Source organism: Phaseolus vulgaris, chromosome 10, assembly GCF_051622355.1.
Source record: "Phaseolus vulgaris cultivar YP4 chromosome 10, ASM5162235v1, whole genome shotgun sequence".
In the NCBI taxonomy this organism is placed as follows: domain Eukaryota; kingdom Viridiplantae; phylum Streptophyta; class Magnoliopsida; order Fabales; family Fabaceae; genus Phaseolus; species Phaseolus vulgaris.
This window is the reverse complement of record NC_143507.1, coordinates 10523385-10542262: the sequence shown is the minus strand read 5'-3', so window position 1 is coordinate 10542262 and position 18878 is coordinate 10523385. Positions and strand designations below refer to the sequence as shown.

General features: G+C 30.3%; 1 protein-coding gene and 1 pseudogene across 1 annotated transcript; both read right to left on the bottom strand.

The window, feature by feature from the left end:
- Window positions 1-406: 406 nt before the first annotated feature.
- LOC137813860 (disease resistance protein Roq1-like) lies at window positions 407-10015 on the bottom strand (annotated as a pseudogene).
- A 1667-nt stretch (window positions 10016-11682) lies between these two features.
- LOC150024215 (disease resistance protein Roq1-like) lies at window positions 11683-18254 on the bottom strand. The gene is made up of 6 exons (XM_090296236.1): window positions 17341-18254; window positions 14988-16101; window positions 14611-14883; window positions 13686-14468; window positions 13083-13593; window positions 11683-12193 (listed from the first exon to the last, which is right to left on the bottom strand). Exons 1-6 carry the CDS (start codon window positions 17892-17894, stop codon window positions 12096-12098), a joined length of 3333 nt encoding a protein of 1110 aa, XP_090152362.1. The 5' UTR covers window positions 17895-18254; the 3' UTR covers window positions 11683-12095.
- Window positions 18255-18878: the final 624 nt, after the last annotated feature.

The window sequence follows — 18878 nt, the reverse complement described above, 5'->3', positions numbered from 1 at the left end:
TTCTGTTAGGATTTTCAAACAAACAATCGATTGAAATCATGAAGCAATCGATTGTTTTGGTTTGACAACAAGTCAACCAACCAAAACAGTTTTCAACCTTTTCAAAAACACCTAAGAGTAAAAGAATCGGTTGTTTCGACAAAACAACAGGTTGTTTTTCACTTAGTTTGAAAACACTTTAATCTTAAAAGGTTTTAAAAACATTTTAGCTTTAGATTCAACAAATAGTGGATTACACAAATAAACTACCCAGATCCTATCCTAAACACAGCAACAACTCCAACCTTGCATCAAACACTTAGATTTGGATTCTTCAAAGCCTTTGATTAGTTTTGATAAACATTGTCAAATTAAAAAAAAAAACATCCCGAGAAAACCAAGGATTTGTCTTGATGGGAGTTTAAGTTCACGCAAACAAGTGAGAGAACAAGAGTAGGAGAGGAGGGCAACAACAAATCTGAAGGCCACAACAACATTTTTTTATGAAAGAGGATGTTGACTGGGAAAGAATAGGAGCTTCAACTAAACAATGCTTCTTCAAATGCTCTTTGTTTATTCGTTCTTCTAATAACTTATTATTATACAGTTTTGAACAGCCAAAGACATTCAAATATTTAAGAGAATTCAGGCCCAATATGATATTGGGTAAGCTTACTAGGTTTTTGCAGTTTTTCAAATTCAAAAGAACAAGCTTTTTCAAAAGACCAATCGATGCATTGATTTTTTAAGCATTATGCATCCTTCAAGTTCTATCCTTTCAAGATTTAGGGCCTCTCTAACATTCAGCAACTCAACTAAATTTTAGGAGTAAGATAGATACAAAAGCTTCAAATTATGCAATGGCTACAATGATTGAAAAATAAAAGACAAAATTAATAATGAAATTTGGGTTTTCATTAATTAGTTAAAATAAATAAATTAAAGATCGTGTGTGGCATTTAACTGATTTATTTAAAAAAAACATAAAAAATTAATATACATTACCTTTGTGCCTTTCCATAGTCTTTTAATATTGCTCCGAACAAGGTGTAACTCAACTAGTTTTTCTGGGTGAAAACTTTGAGGCAAACATTTAAAAAAATATTTGCTCCAATTAAGATATGCTAGTTCATTCGAAAGATGATTGAGACTTCCTGAAAAGTTCGCACCCACAAGACTAAGCAAGTTAAGGTGTCTAATTTTTTATAGACCATCTGCCCTCACAGTCCCCAAAAGTAAATCACATTCAATATAAATGACTTCAAGATTTTCAGTTGCCTACAACATTGTAAAGAAAGAATAACATTATTATACTTTTCGAAGGGTTTTCATATTCTAGAAAAAATGGCAATGTAAGATTTATACTCAATAAATTATTTTTACCTCATTGTTTAACATAGCTTTCTCGAAATCTTCGTAATCCCACAACTTACTCCACTTTAGAGGCTCCTTAGGTGAATTTTCTCTAACAATACTCTGTCCCAAATCCATCAACAACCTATGCATACAAATATTCCCATGTTCACATTTTATTAGAGATTTCTCAATCAAAGCTGGTATGCCATTTTTGTAATCAAATCCACGAAAGCTTAAAATTTCCTCCATGTCAAAATGTGTCATACAACCAACGACCTGGAGGAAGCATGCAATATCAAGAAATATTTCTTTTTCTTCTTCTTCCAACTGATCAAAACTTATACGTAAAGCATCCACAATATTTCTATCTTTATTATATCTTAGCTTACCCAATTCACTTCTCCATTGTGAGACATTTCGATCAAACAAAGATGACCCAATTACTTCAATTGCTAAGGGATGGCCTTGAGCATGAAAAAGTACCTCGCGCGCCAACTTTTCATAATCTCCCAATATATAATTAACTTTGAAAGCATGTATACAAAACAATTCTACAACATTTTTCCCAGGCAACGGGTGGACTTGATAAACATCATCCACTCCATGTGTCATCAATATATGTTCATCCCTTGAAATTATTATGATTCTGCTTCCTCCACCTACGCATCTACGTATATCTCTATTCCCTACGAACTACTTAAGTTGTAGACCTTGATCAACATTGTCAAGAACTATAAGTGTTTTGTCATTGTGCAGCCTAGTCCACACTAAATATGTTCCATCAATAGCTTTACAAATTTCAAGATTTTTCTCATTCAAAGATTGAGAAATTAGCTGCTTTTGTACACCTAATGATCTAGATTCTTGATAAGTTTTGCTTACATCATCAGTAAAACAACGAAAATCATATTGATGATAGATTCTTTCATATAAAGCTCGAGCAAGAGTTGTTTTTCCTATGCCACCCATTCCACTAATTCCAACAACTCAAACATCGTTGACTGACCCTAAACTTAGAAGATTTGTTAATTCTTCAACCTGAGACTCTATCCCAACCAATTCTTCCTTCGGAATTCTTGACATTTTGGGACCCAAAATATTTATTATGCTTTCAACAATTTTTTCCATTTGTTCATACTATGACCTGGAAATTTAATATTTACAGAAAAAAATAACAACTTAAAGATTCTAACTTTGAAAATATTATTTTCATAACAAGTATACATTTAGTTTCAATTAAATAAATTGAGGTATATAACTCACTGCATGATAAATATATAATTGTGATGAATCTTGAAACGATTACTCACTTGTTTCGGATATCCCAACCAGAGAGATTGGCGACTTGTGTGAGAGCTTGTCTCCATCTCTGAACTTCCTCCATCTTAACTTAATCTTCTCTCAATCTCTTTTCATATTCTGCAAATGCTTTCTCATAACATCCACTTTGTTTGCGCACCACAGAAGGATCAACATCATAAAAAATAGGTTTAATACACGTTTTTCAACGCAGTTACGTATCTCCGCCAGTTGACGCAAGCACCAAGTGGAGGAAGCATAGTTCTGTTAGAAGACAACAATGAAAAGTCGAGAGGTTCGAATGATGTTAATACTTCTTTAGTGAAGTCGTCACTGACCTCCACGACTTCAATGTTGATGATGAAGTAGAAATGGATAAATGATTACTTTGATGCAAGAATTAGTCGGTATTAAGTTAGATCAATGTAAGTGTGGAATGACAAGAAAATTCAAATATATATTTAGCTAATTTTTTGATTTTAACTAATAATATATACTCAACATAGTGGGTTGATTGATATTTCAAAATACCCTCATAATTTAAAAAAAAAATGTTAAAAGTGAAGTCATGTCTCACCCGCACTCACACGACTTTACCATTAATATTAAAGTCGTGTAAGTAAAAAATTATTTCAGGACTATAAAATCGTATTTAGATAATACGATTTTTTAGCAATAAAAGTCATGTAGGTATGAATTATCTATATTTGTAATTTTTTAAACATTTGTTCATTGTTATAAATTCGAAATCAAATTGCACTACTTGGGTAAAAAGAAAGTCAATTAATGCGATGTCATCCTTATAAAAAAATGATGTGAATGCTTTAATTTTTCTGATTATGCTATTAATGTGTATTTGAAATTCCTATACAATGAAATGTATGCAGTGGGATCCTCCAACCTTAGAAAATTTGTCTCAAGATATGGTGGATCAATACTTCTTTCCTCTTAGTGAGTCTGAACCTGATCTAGAGCTGCCCACAAAAACTCGTGAAGCATTTTTTTAGTTTGTTTCCCTTGAACATCTGCATATAATACACACCATTGGTATTTTGCCAAGACTATCTTATCCTTGTACCTTTTGAACATATGATGGTAGCTTCTAGTGGTTTACCACAATAATATGTAGTTTGTTCCACCTATGGATTTTGAAACAACTTTTTGTCTTTTCAAATAATTAGTAAATGAGATTATGGTTAAATATAACCGATTTATAAAGTGATGTTAATATTAATAATATTATTAATATTAATTAATATTATTCATATTATTAATATTTATTAATGTTATAATTAATATTATTATTAACATTATATTCATATTATTAATATTTATTAATATTATTATTAATATTATTATTAATATTATTATTAACATTATTATTAATATTAATATTATTAATATTATTAATATTATTATTAATATTATTATTAATATTATTATTATTAGTATTAATATTCATATTATTATTAATATTATTAGTATTAATATTATTAGTATTAATATTCATATTATTAATATTATATTCATATTATCAATATTATATTCATATTATTAATATTATATTCATATTATCAATATTATATTCATATTATCAATATTATATTCATATTATTAATATTAATTTTGATATAAATATACATTTAGATATTTATTGTGTGTGTATAGTAGTTTTATTTGACTTGAGTAATATTACTTTTATCCGGATATAGATAGATAGAGAGAAAAAGGAAGAAATTATATAATATTAATATAACTTTAATACTATAAATACATATATATATATTGATTAATATATTTCTTTATTTAATCATTAATTTTTTAAAACTCATGGTTAAATTTAAATTTACTTCAATATTATATATATATATATATATTAATATAAAATTATTTGATATCTTATTTTCAAATATAGGTTATTATAGGTAGTTGTGAAGTTTTTGTTAGATGGCTATATAGGTGCTTGTATCTTACACTTCTTTTCTGATTTGAGATTCTTGTATAAGGATTGAAATATCCTTAAAATGTTTTGTTTAATTTTTTTTATTCTTTGTCGATAAAAAAAATCTTATTTTCAAATATTTACTTACATAGATTAAAATTGATATAATGTATAATTTTTAAAATATTTTAAATTATAAATTATTTAATCACTTTGTCAGTATGATTTATATATTAGTAGAAAGGGTTATTTAGTAACAACTTTTTACATAGATTTATGGAATAATTAATATAGTTTAAACTATAATGATATGCTAACTAGTAATCTGTATTAGAGATTTAATTAATAGTTAATGTAAAAGTCATCATTTTATGTTAAAAGATAATATTGTTTGTTGACAATATTCTTTACTATAACACACAAGTAAAACCAACTACCTATAATGAACTTAATTAAGTCAATATGATCGTAAAATAATAATTAATATGATAGTTGATTTTAATGTAATAGGTAATATGATGACTATGAGTATGACATATATTAAATTTGATTCATACTAATAGATAATATAATAAATTATGTTTAGATTCAAGTAGATTATAGATAAATTAAATGTGATTCATATGTTAGTATCATTAATATTGTTAGTATCATTAATATTGTTAGTATCATTATTATTGTTAGTATTATTAATATTTTTAGTATTGTTAGTATTGTTAGTATTGTTAGTATTGTTAGTATTGTTAGTATTGTTAGTATTGTTACTATTGTTAGTATTGTTACTATTGTTACTATTGTTACTATTGTTACTATTGTTACTATTGTTAATATTGTTAATATTGTTAATATTGTTAATATTGTTAATATTGTTAATATTGTTAATATTGTTAATATTGTTAATATTGTTAATATTGTTAATATTGTTAATATTATTAATATTATTAATATTATTAATAATAATAAGTATAATAAAAATCATAATAAAATTAAAGAATTTGCTTAGTGTAGTGGTTAAATTTTACTTGGTTGTTGAAGGATTGCTGAAGGAACCTGGCTTCGATTCCCATTATTCACTGCTAATTTTACACTGCTAATTTTATTTTATGGTGCTAATATTTACATACGGAGATCCGTATGTAATAATCTGTATGTAATTCGCGTTTTTCTTGTAGTGATAAATTTTATATAACCGATGATGTTTGTAACTTAGTTATATATTATAGTTTGACTATATTTTTGGTTGATATGGATATTCAATAATAACTTTGATCTTTTGACAGAAGAAATAATTATTGAGAAAAGTTCTATAGTGCATTGTGGAGTTAAATCTTAACTCAATCAAGATTTCTATTGAAAACTATTGTTGTCTTTTAGAAATTAAAATTGGATTGATTAAGTTACACCATCAAAAAGTCAATACTTTAACCAATCTAAGTAGTTAAATTATGTGACTTTTAAAATGTTATGGGTTAATGTTGTTTTAATCAATTAATGGTATTAACTCCTTATTTTATTTTTCAAGGTAAAATTTTAAATTTAGAGAAGTTAAATTTAGAATTTAACGTTATTTCATTTATGTGACTGAATTCACCAATTTACATAATCCAATCATATATTAATGCGTCAATTTTATTTATTTTAAAAATATTTGCATGCTTTATTATATTATCATTGTAATTTGTGTTTGTAATTAATGTACAATAGTGATTTATGGTGTGTACATTTAGAATTATTATTTTCTAATATGAGATGTAGTTATGAACTTACAATGCGTTGAGAAATCTGTAATGATTCCTGAGATGTCATCTCACCCTGGGTTTAATTCTAACTAACTTCCATTTGTCACATCGACCAGGAAGGGATGCATGAGAGATATCTTCAGCAGAACCTGATTCCATCACTTTTACTATTCTTTTCTCAAGCAAGTCATAACCTCCCCGAGAAAGCCTGCGAGGGGTAGTATTTTTTCTGCAATCATCTTAGCTTTATTCCTCGTTTCCTATCCGTACATGATACACATATAAATTATCAATTTCATGATAAGATAAAATAATATATATATATAATGAAATGTTCACCAACCTCCCATTTCGTATCCGTTCGACTTTGAACAAATTCACACCATCTTTCACAAGGAGACCTGTCCTTGTATTTACCATAGATGTAACCAACCTCCCCGAGAAAGCACATTCAACCACCAAAACAGAATTCTGTTAGGATTTTCAAAGAAACAATCGATTGAAACCACGAAACAACTGATTGTTTGGTTTGACAGTTAAGTCAACCAAACTTACACAGTTTTCAACCTTTTCAAAAACTCCTTAAAGTAAAACAACCGGTTGATTCGACAAAACAACAAGTTGTTTTTCACTTAGTTGGAAAAACACTTTATTTCAAAAAGGATTTAAAACACATTAGCTTTAGATTCAACAAAGGAGCCGATTACAAATAAAACTACCCAGATCCCTCCCAAAACACAACAGCAACATAGCCTTGCATCAAACACAAAGGATTTGGATTCTTCAAAGTACAATTTGAATTCTTCAAGGCACTTGATCAATTTTGATCAACAATTCCAACTGCAGGCACATAACAATCATGACTATTCGTAACCGTGTCATCAGTAGGGATTTATGCGAAACCCTTTTCAACTAGACTAATATCACCATGTCCTAAGTCATCACGGTGGTCCATTATCTGCATCAAACAAGTACTCAGTGGCCAACATGAAGTCCATTATCAAAACAATTACACTTCAGTCAATTACTTAATGTAATGTTTGAGTTTTATTAAAGAACTGCATGTAGCGAGGTATATAAAATAACATGGCATATTGTGGATATGGAAGTTTATGTTGACATTCAGAAAATTTTGTCAAGTTTATTAAAGAACTACATGCAGCAACGTATAAAAAAGAACATGGCATATTGTAATATGGAATTTAATGTTGACATTTAGAAAATGTTATGAACTAAGTATGAGTTGAGGATCACATTTGAATACTAACTTTCACTAACTCACATTTAATTATTAACCGATTGAAGCTAATGTAGGAGAAATGAGTGTAAATGAGGTAACTCACATTTAATACATTTCTTCGATGTGTTCACCAACAATGTGACCTAGCATTGAATGAATGTATTTCTTGGTGGCCTTCACAAATGTTGTTCGCAAGCATTGAAGGAATGGGTGCAGTGCACTCTTTGATTTTTCCACAAAGTAAAACTTTTGGTGTGGGCAACGTTAAAGCTCATTCCACACCTCAAATAATTTTTTTAATTGTTCATTTCGCTGCTAATAAAAATAACTTTTAACATGTCTTCTTCCTTTTATTACAAAATGAAAGGTGACCAAAATGGATACATGGGACGAACTCGATATTGACACTAGCGATCTTGCTGCCTTTGTACAATGTTGCAACACAAATTGAATCGCGAACTTACTTCCAAGACTGATTGGCAATGCTCAAGCTACTATACTAAACCACAAAACACACAACAATTTATGAACGAAATTGCTGACACAAATCATCAACGTGATTTCACTAGCAATCCATGGCGTTGGCAGAACAATTATTCAATTTCATGGTCAACATAAATTAATTTCAAATAAAAATATAGTGAAGTCTTTTTATATTATCCATGAAAACTTGGTTTTATATAGGGTTGTTAGCGAAACATAACATTGATGGTCTTTCAACATTAATCTCCTTGAAAAGTACACAAGTATTGTCATTGATCACTTGTATTGTAAAAGCCTGTCAACCCAATGACCTAGGAGACATGACAATAACTATCAAGGTTATAAACTCTACATCTATATAAACCTCAAAATACTACAAATAATATACATGTTAATGGAGAAATGGCAATACATGATCCAATCTAAATTTGTAAACCCAGTGTTCATCACAAAGTGATGCTAGATAATGAAATTGGACCTGAAATTGCAATTGGGTTTGTCTTAATCTCGAAAAAGGTTATTTTCAATTACATTTCCTTGTGCTTGTGCAAGTTTTTTTCTTCAAAATGAACAAAATTTTATAAACAATTTTCTGGAATCACAGGTTGTCGTTTTCAGTCCCAACAACATCACACACTATGTCAACATCACAGTAAACACAATAGTGAAGGTACACACTACTAATGCAACAAATTGACAACAATATGAACAACAATTTCAAATAAATTTGTATATGTAAAATACATTTAGGTATTGAAAAGTGACATTGGTTCATAAATCAAATAAACTAGCAGCAGGTTCAAATATGAACAACAATTTCAAATAAACCAGTAGCAGGTTCATAAATCATTCTCTCATCACTAAAGTTCAACACCTACAAATAACACAAACTTAATTGTCTTTTTATGTCTCTGCAGATCCTAAATTGATGGTAATGTTCAATGAGGAAAACAATTGATGCCCATGTCCAATAACGACAACAATGAAAATTAATTATGATTACTTAGGTCTTGTTGTATTGTACTCTCGAAGTACTTCTAAACTTATGTAATTAACCAGACATACACCATTAAGAATGCTTTCATCTTTTACGGGAATAAGCAATACAAGGTGTTATACGTCGCTCTCTAGGTTCATACTCCCTTCGCATGTACATATTACTTCTTTCATTCACCGCGTAGATGAATCTTCCATTTCATTGCAACAATTCTCTTCATCGTTACAGAACTTCGCATTGGAAAATTCCACTGCAAATTGGTTCATACATTGCACACATTAGGTTCATAAAGTTTATGGCATTTTTGTCTCTCCGTTAAGACTTTTTGCAAACGGCTAACAACTTTCTCTAGCGTCCCAATGACTACTGCTTGATGATCAAGTGCATGACTCAAGACCTCTTTTTCTTTAAGAATTTATGCAAGTTGACACTTTTTTCATGTTGCGCTTCTTTCCAGTCAAGCGTTCTTTTAACACCTCTTTCACAACTTGTTGATGAAGCTCTTCCTTTGTCAGAGCGACCTCAACAATAACCTGTTCATGACCAACATAATGAACTCACTAAATTTTTCTTCAAAGCAAAACCAAGTTTACTATCAAGAAATTTGACATCCTTCCAAAACAAAATTCGGGGAAATTTGTCACTCCTACTTTGGCCTTTCGTGTTTGCGAATAACACATACTCCAACGCCCACATCTACATCATTTAAAAATAATGCCAAAATAATCATCACACCTTAAACATTAATTATAATACAATGGTTCCATTAAGTATAAAATATGATACGGTGACTATACCTGCAACAAGTAAACACAACCAACAATGCAAAAATAATTTGAATGTCCTTTGCTGGCAATCCACATTGAAGCACGACAAAAACTACCAACCAAATAGTCATAAACTACCCCACCCCAATCATACTGAGGAAGACACTTAATGTTATCGACTATCTTAAACAACCCTAAAAACACCATCCCCATTTTAATTGGCAACAAAAAATCTAACAAAGTGTAGAGGTGTGTATTTAGGTGAGATCAATTCTTACTTACAAGCCACTTATGTTGTGGAGTTAAATCTTAACTCATCCCATGAGGTTCAAGATTTATATTAATGTCTTTCACAAATTAAAATTGCATTGATTAAGTTAGACCATCCAAAAATCAATACTTCAACCAATCCCAATAGTTAAATTATGTGATTTTTTAAAATGTTACAACTTAATGATAGATTACACATCTTGAATTGTATTTTTGGATCTGAAAAATACCTTTCAGAGTGTATTATAATCTACAATGTATTAATACATTCTTGATTGCACAATCTAGAAATACACTTCGAAATGCACATCTCGAATGTATTTCTAGATAAAAAATGTATTTCGAAATGTGCATTATAGTAATATATTATGAAATGTGCAATCCATAACGTATTAATACATTTTGAAATGCACATTTTGGATTGCATATTCTAGAATGAATTTTTGAATCAAAATGTGCATTCCGAAATTTATTTCCGAACATGAAAATACATTCCATAGTATATATTTATGAAGGGTATAAATTCAATTTTTATGGAGGTGCAACATCAATATATGTGGGTGCAGAATGCAATGGTTGGTTTAAGGTGATATTTCCAATCTAAAAATAAAAATAATATGTTGAATTCAACTAATCATCGTTTAGCTTCAAATATCAACAAATGTTCCATCCAAATCATTGTCGTATTATGTTGATATGTACAAAACTTATCGTCCACCACAAAGACAATGTTATGGTGTGAATTGTCATTGTTTTAGGATCAAATTGATGGTGATTTTGATGTGAATCATTTTTGTATAGTGTAGTGTTTTTAGTTCACTTGGGTTTCTTCTATTTTCCTCTCTTTATCCACCTATATTCATTGAACATCCAACTAGATTCAAGATTATTGTATAGACATATAACTGCTCACAAAACAATAAAAAAAATTAGTAATATCAAAAGAAATTGTAAATAAACATTTAAGTTGTCTAAACTTTGTAAAACTAAAATCGTAAGCTAAAATTAAGGGTGAAAAACATATTATCCATACAATTCTATGAACATCTATCTTAAACATGATTACCTGATTCCAACCTCTTTCTTTATCTCGTACAATAGTTTCTATCAACCACATTACATAATAGTCACACCCCACCCTCCTGATTATTTATTTCACTACATTTCAATATTACCAACCTAATTAAGATATTTATTTTACAAACAAAACAAGCAATGAAAGTATTTAATGAAATTATTAATAACCTCAAGATGCAACCATGTCAGCTTCTGGATCCTTGCACTTGGTCGACTCTTCAAAAAGTTATATCTAGTGTAGGAACTATTAATAAAAAAACACTAGTTAGGGGATGCTTAAGTAATGTAGATACATAAGTTTTTGTTAATTACAAATCCACTATTTGTTTGGGATATGCGTGTGACTTCTTGTGCAATGAGCATAACCATGCAATAGTATGATCAGTTAGGGATATCACAAGTAACTGTCCATGACGTCTGATACTTTGGCTACACAATAAACAACATTTTCATTAACTTACATCTACAAATGCATTTACAGATAAATAAAAATCAATAACTAGAAATTATTTTCTCACCAAAGGTCTCACAAGGTGTCTAAGTCAAGCTACAAATGTCTAAAATGTTTGTGCCACATTAATTACCTCATCTATTGGCATAGGAACTGCAACATCACCAATGTGAACTTTCTCGACCATGAACTTGACCTTATAAGGGGCAAGAGCCACATTATGTAACATAGTGACCCCTTCAAAGACATTCCATAAGGCCAATAATCAAGAAATAGAACATTCATCCACATATGAATCGCATTGGCTTATGGAGCCAATGTTATCCCCTCATGGATTTTCAATTGAACAACTTCTCTTTGTGCTAACTCTAATTGTGGGAGGCACAAAGGTCTTCTGTGTAGGAGTCGTGTTGTGAAAGACTTAAGGTCTTTAGGTGTTGCTTAAACTCTTGCCTCACCTTTTTGAGTAACCTCCTTCCATACCTCCTATGTGATCTACTGCATCAATTGCAAAATAGTTTCTTGGCTAGATGCCTTAGAGGAGTACTCATGTGAAGATGTTCCAAAGAACTGTGTGATGTCCACCCTTGTTCCTGCAACATGCACACGACCAAGGTGCTAAGTCTAGGAAGTAACTAGTAAATTAGTGATTTAAAATAGACTACAAATTATGATTTGTACTCAAATTATCAAACGAATTCATTCCATTTGTAGTTAAACCAACTTTTTAGAAATTGATCATTTAAAAGTCACTGTCTTTTTTGTTTTCTTTTTATCAACAGTCCATTCAAAAATTGTCCTTCTTTAATTTATTTCACCATTTTTAGCAACGATTCGAATTAAAATCATTGTTGAAACTTTGACTTATTCATCGCTTTGCCATCACGTCTTCTTTTACGGCGAATAGCCAAAAATTGTCGTTATTAACAATCGTCGTTACCCAATTTTGCACTAGTGTATGAGATAAACTAGTATAAAAATAACATCATAAATCTTCTTTCCTTTATCTTTGTTCATTTCATATTATGTTACTGCACTAACTAAAAGAATGAGAGTTTTATGAACCAAGTGATGACGAGGCTTTCCTCTGCAATGTTATAAGTCCTTTATACTTGAGCAATTAGAAAGGTAAGATTTTGTCTCTCATTACATAATGATAATACCTCACATACCTTCATCAACAATTTTTTTAGCATGTTGATTAATATAGGAAGCCAAAAAAAGCAAACATGGAAAGGCTCCACACTTAGCATGGTGCAACTACGATGATCTTATAGAGTATTTCATGTTGGTTTTATTTAGAATCTTATTATTGAAATAGATTTTGTTGGTATTTGAGCTCTTACTAAATAGTGAAGTTAGTAACTCCCTCACAGTTGTAGCACAAGATAATAACTTTGTACATCAAAATCTCAAATGAATTTGTAATACATGAAAGAAGAAAACAAAATTATAACTACTCTATATATTAATATTAAGTACCTGAGTTTGGTAGTTGTCGATCTTTCTCATATACCCTGCGATACCCATATTTCTTCACATACACATTAACATATCGGTCTTTGTCCTTCCGGAATTCACTCCATTCCATCACCAGTCTTCTAAATTCCACACTTATAACACCATTATAAGATTTGTACCATCTGAAATCATAATGTCCTCCACCAAACTCTTGACGAGACAAATAAAATAGCCACATATGATCTGAATGGTCAATGACTTGATCTGTTCTCAAATCGACTGGAGGAATTCTAGCACTATGATCTATGCTTGTATAATCAATGATCTCGCTTTCATTGCCCACATGGAATATTGCACAACACACAACACCAATCCAATTATTTTCATGCATAACAAGAGAGGTATCAATCTTTATTGAATTATCCATGCTCACAAACTGATTGTTGAACCACCTCGGTATTTCACTTCCCGGGATAAGACTTCCAACACATGGTTTGATTTGACTACTAAGCGCATTTTCTAAGAACCTTGCCTCGTAAGACTACAGAGTTATGCATTAGTATCAATTTTTTGACAAAAAAAATAGATTAAAAGAATGAAAGAGGAAGGAGGGAGCATCCACACCTGAACAATTTGTATCATCCACGAAAAAATCAAGCTAGTACAAAGTTCCCTCTCAACTAATTTTGGGCAGTTGTAAATGATTAATCCTACCAGTTTTTCATCTGTGAAACATGAGAGTGGAAGCTTGCAAAATTCTGAGGAGTAGTCGGTTTGCAAAGGGAGAACAGGCAATCGTTTGAATTTTTTGCAATGTTGTAAGTTTAAATGATATAATCTGAAAAGGTTCTGGAGGTTAGGAAGTGTAGTAAAATTGTTTCCCTTCAAATTTAGCCTTTCTAGGCAACTTAACTTTCCAATGACATCAGGGATTCGAACTAATTTACAGAAGCTTAGATCGAGTTCACGCAAACAAGTGAGAGAACAAGGAAGAGTAGGAGAGGAGGGAAACAACAAATCTGAAGGTTGCAAGAACATTTTTTTTATGAAAGAGGGTGTTGATTGGGAAAGAATATGAGCTTCAACTAAACAAAGCTTTTTCAAATGATCCTTGTTCCTTCGTTCATCTAATAACTCATTATTATACAATTTTGAACAGCCAGAGACATTCAGATATTCAAGAGAATTCAAGTCCAATATGGTATGGGGTAAGCTTACTAGGTTTTTGCAATTTCCCAAATTCAAAAAAGCAAGCTTTTTCAAAAGACCGATCGATGGATTGATTTTTCGGAGCTTTATGCATCCTTTAAGTTCTATCTTTTCAAGATTTAGGGCGTCTCTAACATCAGGCATCTCAACTAAATCTTCGGAGTAAGAGAGATCCAAAAACTTCAAATTTTGCAATGGCTACAATGATTAGCAAATAAAAGACAAAATTAATAATGAAATTTGGTTTTTCTTTAATTAACTAAAGAAAAAAGGAAATTAAAAGACATATTTGTCATTGAATTGGTTTATTTAAAAAAATAGAAAACTAATAATACACTACCTTTGTTCCTTCCCATAGTTGTTTAATACTGCTCCCAACAAGGTATAACTCAACTAGTTTTTCTGGCTGAAAACTTTGAGGCAAGCATTTAAAAGGATATCCACTCCATTGAAGATATGCTAGTTCATTCGAAAGATGATTGAGGCTTCCTGAAAAGCTCACGTTCATAAATTTAAGGAGCTTAATGTGTCTAATTTTCGATAGACCATCTGCCTTAACAGTCCCCCTATGCCAACCAGGTTTAATATATATGACTTCAAGATTTTCAGTAGCCTACAACATTATGGAGAAAGAATAACAATGTTATACTTTTCAAAGGCTTTTCATATCTAGAAAAAATGACAATGTAAGATTTATACTAAATCAATTATTTTTACCTCATTGTCTAACATAGCTTTCTTGAAATCTTCGTAATCCCACAACCTACTCCACTTTAGAGGCTCCTTAGGTGATTTTTCTCTAACAATACTCTGTCCCAAATCCATCAACAACCTATGCATATAAATAACCCCATCTTCACATGTTATTAGAGATTTCTCAATCAGAGCTGGTATGCCATTTTCATAATCAAATCCACGAAATCTTAGAAATTTCTCCACTTCATCCTTTGAATAACCGCATTTGTAGAGGAAGCATGCAATATCAAGAAATATTTCTTTTTCTTCTTCTTTCAATTGATCAAAACTTATTCGTAAAACATCCATAATATTTCTATCTTTATTATATCTTAGCTTACTCAATGCACTTCTCCATTGTGAGACATTTCGACCAAACAAAGATGATCCAATTATTTCAATTGCTAAGGGATGACCTTGAGCATGCGAAAGTACCTCACGTGCCAACTCTTCATAATCATCCAATATATAATTAACTTTGAAAGCATTTCTACAAAACAACTGCACAGCATTTTCCCAACTCAACAACTGAACTTGATAAACATCATCCACTCCATGTGTCTTCAATATATGTTCATCTCTTGAAATTATGACGACTCTGCTCCCTTCACCTACACATCCACGAATATCTCTATTTGCTGTGAACATCTTAAGTTGTTCACCTTGATCAACATTGTCAAGAACTAGAAGTGTTCTTGCATTGTGCAGCCTAGTCCACACCCAATATGTTCCATCAATAGCATTACAAATTTCAAGATTTTTCACATTTAGAGACTGGGAAATTAACTGCTTTTGTACACCTAATAAACCAGAATCTCGATAAATCTTGCTCACATCATCAATAAAACAACGACGATCATATTGATGATAAATTCTTTCATATAAAGCCCGAGCAAGAGTTGTCTTTCCTATGCCACCCATCCCACTAATCCCAACAACTCGAACATCATTAATTGAATCCAAACGTAGAGTATTTGTTAATTCTCTAACTCGAGACTCTATCCCAACCAGTTCATCCTTCGGAAGTTTTGACATTTTGGGGCCCACAATATTTATTATGTTTTGAACAATTTCTTCGATCGGTTCACACTGTGATCTGAAAATTTAACATTTACAGGAGACAATAACTACAAATTTTAACTTTGAAAATATTATTTTCATTAAACAAGTATACATTGGGACTCAATTTGCATGTGTTTTCTACTTTTTCCTAAATTCCTAACATCTCTTAATTGTAATTTAGAAAGGAGTAAATAAATTGACGAGTATAAAACTCGGATATTTCACCAAAATGGTGCAGTTTTTTTTCATATTTACGTAAATGGGCAAATGCAGAAAAAATTATAGAAATGGATAATTTTTTGTCAAAGTTGTCAATGGCGTAGACAACATCAATTAAATTTATTAATCCACCAACTTTTTATTTTGTAATTAAAGTTTCTAACTGGATTGACAATTTCAATTTAAATAAAATTGGACATTGGGTTGACAATTTCCCTTTACAACCTCTACCATGACCCCCCATATGCCTACAATCCAATGTCATTCATGCAGTATTATCAACCAACAATGTCTTCACAAGTGTCTGAAAATCAAAATGATGATAATGAAGTCGAAGGTACTGAGGATGACATTCCACCTCCATCCCCTCCTACCCTTCCATCCGAACAACAATCACAACAACGACCACGAAGACAACAAAGAAGACCACCATATGGTACAGCTTCGCATAGATGACAACTTTTCCAAAATCTCTATTTTATAATCATGTATAAATTGTACATATTTATCATTTTATAAATATTGCTTAAACGCTACCCTATTTAATTTTAACATTATTTAAAAAGTACTAAATATTTTACATTTATTACACAACCTACTTTTAATCCAACTTAATTTTGGATAACTTTGTTTATTGTAAAAACAAAATTTAATTTTAACTTTTTTTTAATTTTAATTTAAAAAATTATTATAATATAAACTTTTTATTTTAAAAAATATTAATTATTTAAAAAAATCAACTAAACTTGTCAACCGAATTGAAATTTTAATTTAATATCCAATTTTATTTAAACTAAAATTGTGAAACCAGTTAAAAACTTTAATTAAAAAAATTAAAAATTAAAAAACTTTAATTAAAAAATAAAAAATAGATGGATTAATAAATTTAATTGATGTTACATACCGTTAACAACTTTTACGTATATAATTTTTTCTACATTTTGCCCATAAATATGAAAAAAAAACTGCACCATTTTGATGAAATATCCATAAAACTCACTGCATCATAAGTATATAACTGTGATGAATCTTGAAACGAGAAACGATTACTTACTTATTTCGGATATCCCAACCAGAGAGATTGGCGACTTGTGTGAGAGCTTGTCTCCATCTCTGAACTTCCTCCATCTTCACTTCATCTTCTCCGAATCTCTTTTCGTGTTCTGCAAATGCTTTCTCATAACATCCACCCTGTTTGCGCACCACCGAAGGATCAACATCATAAAATATAGGTATAATAACACGTCTTTCAATGCAGTTACGTATCTCTGCCAGTTCACGCAAGCACCAAGTGGAGGAAGCATAGTTCTGTGAGAAGACAACAATGAAAAGTCGAGAGGCTTGAATGGCTTGCAGCAGCTCGGGTGCAATGGATTCACCCTTTTTCAGATCTTCATCATCTTTGAAGACAATGATGCCTTTTGTACGGAGAGCCTGAAAGAGAAAACTAGTGAAGGTGTTGCGCGTGTCTTCACCGCGGAAGCTGACAAATACGTCGTAGATGTGAGTTGCAAGAGACGAAGAAGAAGAGGTGTATTGGATGATGGCGTTAGAAGCCATTGGAGAAAGAAAAAGTTGTTGAGAGAGTAGACGTTGATCGTGTTTCATTTTTCCACCCTCTTTCTATCAAGTTATATTAATTATATAAATTTAATATCAATTATGACACTTAATTTAATATAAATTTATAAAAAAATAAAAAACTTCTAAAATACAGAAAAAGTTTCCTAAATAAAAAATAAATGCAACTCCTGCTAAATTTCAAGGTGGTGGAGATGAAGAAGATGATAGGACTTATTTCCTTTCTAACTACACTGTGAAAGAAGGTAGATCCTTAATATAAAAAAATTATCCCCTTCAGTTAATATATCTTTATGAGAAAAATAAATATAGTATTGGTGTTAATTTGATTCAATGATGTAAAGGTTAATTGGCACTGTAAAAGATTAGATTGTTCGTTTTATTCACAACTAGCTCTTAAATTCGTGTGATTTATTGTTATATTTGTTAGGGATATACACATATATAATTTGTAATGTATAGATGTTTCTTGAGTTGTTTTTATATTTTTTTTTCTATATTTAACATTTCCTTTTATATACTTAATTGTTTCTGTTACTTTTTTTCTTCTAATGATGAATTTTTTTTTATCGTTTAAAAGTTTTTCAACAATATAATATAATCTGTTTTAACGATAAAAATGTTAAATAGCATATTTATTAAAAATAAGTAACTTTAAAAAAAAAACAGAATTGCTCTTAGTCATCTACTAATGCAATATAGTCTTTAAATCGTTAATAATGTCTAAGAAAATATAGAAGAGGAAAATTGCTTTTGTGAAGTAGAAAATTAAATATATTTCATATGAGGAGGGTGTGATTTAATTTGAAAGAAAAAGACATATAAGACTTAGTACAAGGCCAAGAGAGTGTTAATGAAACAAAGATTTCTTTGAATATATTTAATAATTACATGTGTTTTACACCTTTTAACTTTTCTAATTTTCAAAGGTAGAATTCATATAGAACAGAACTTGTAAATTAAGTTAAAAATGTTAAGATGAAAATTATTCAGTATTGGAATTTGTGACTA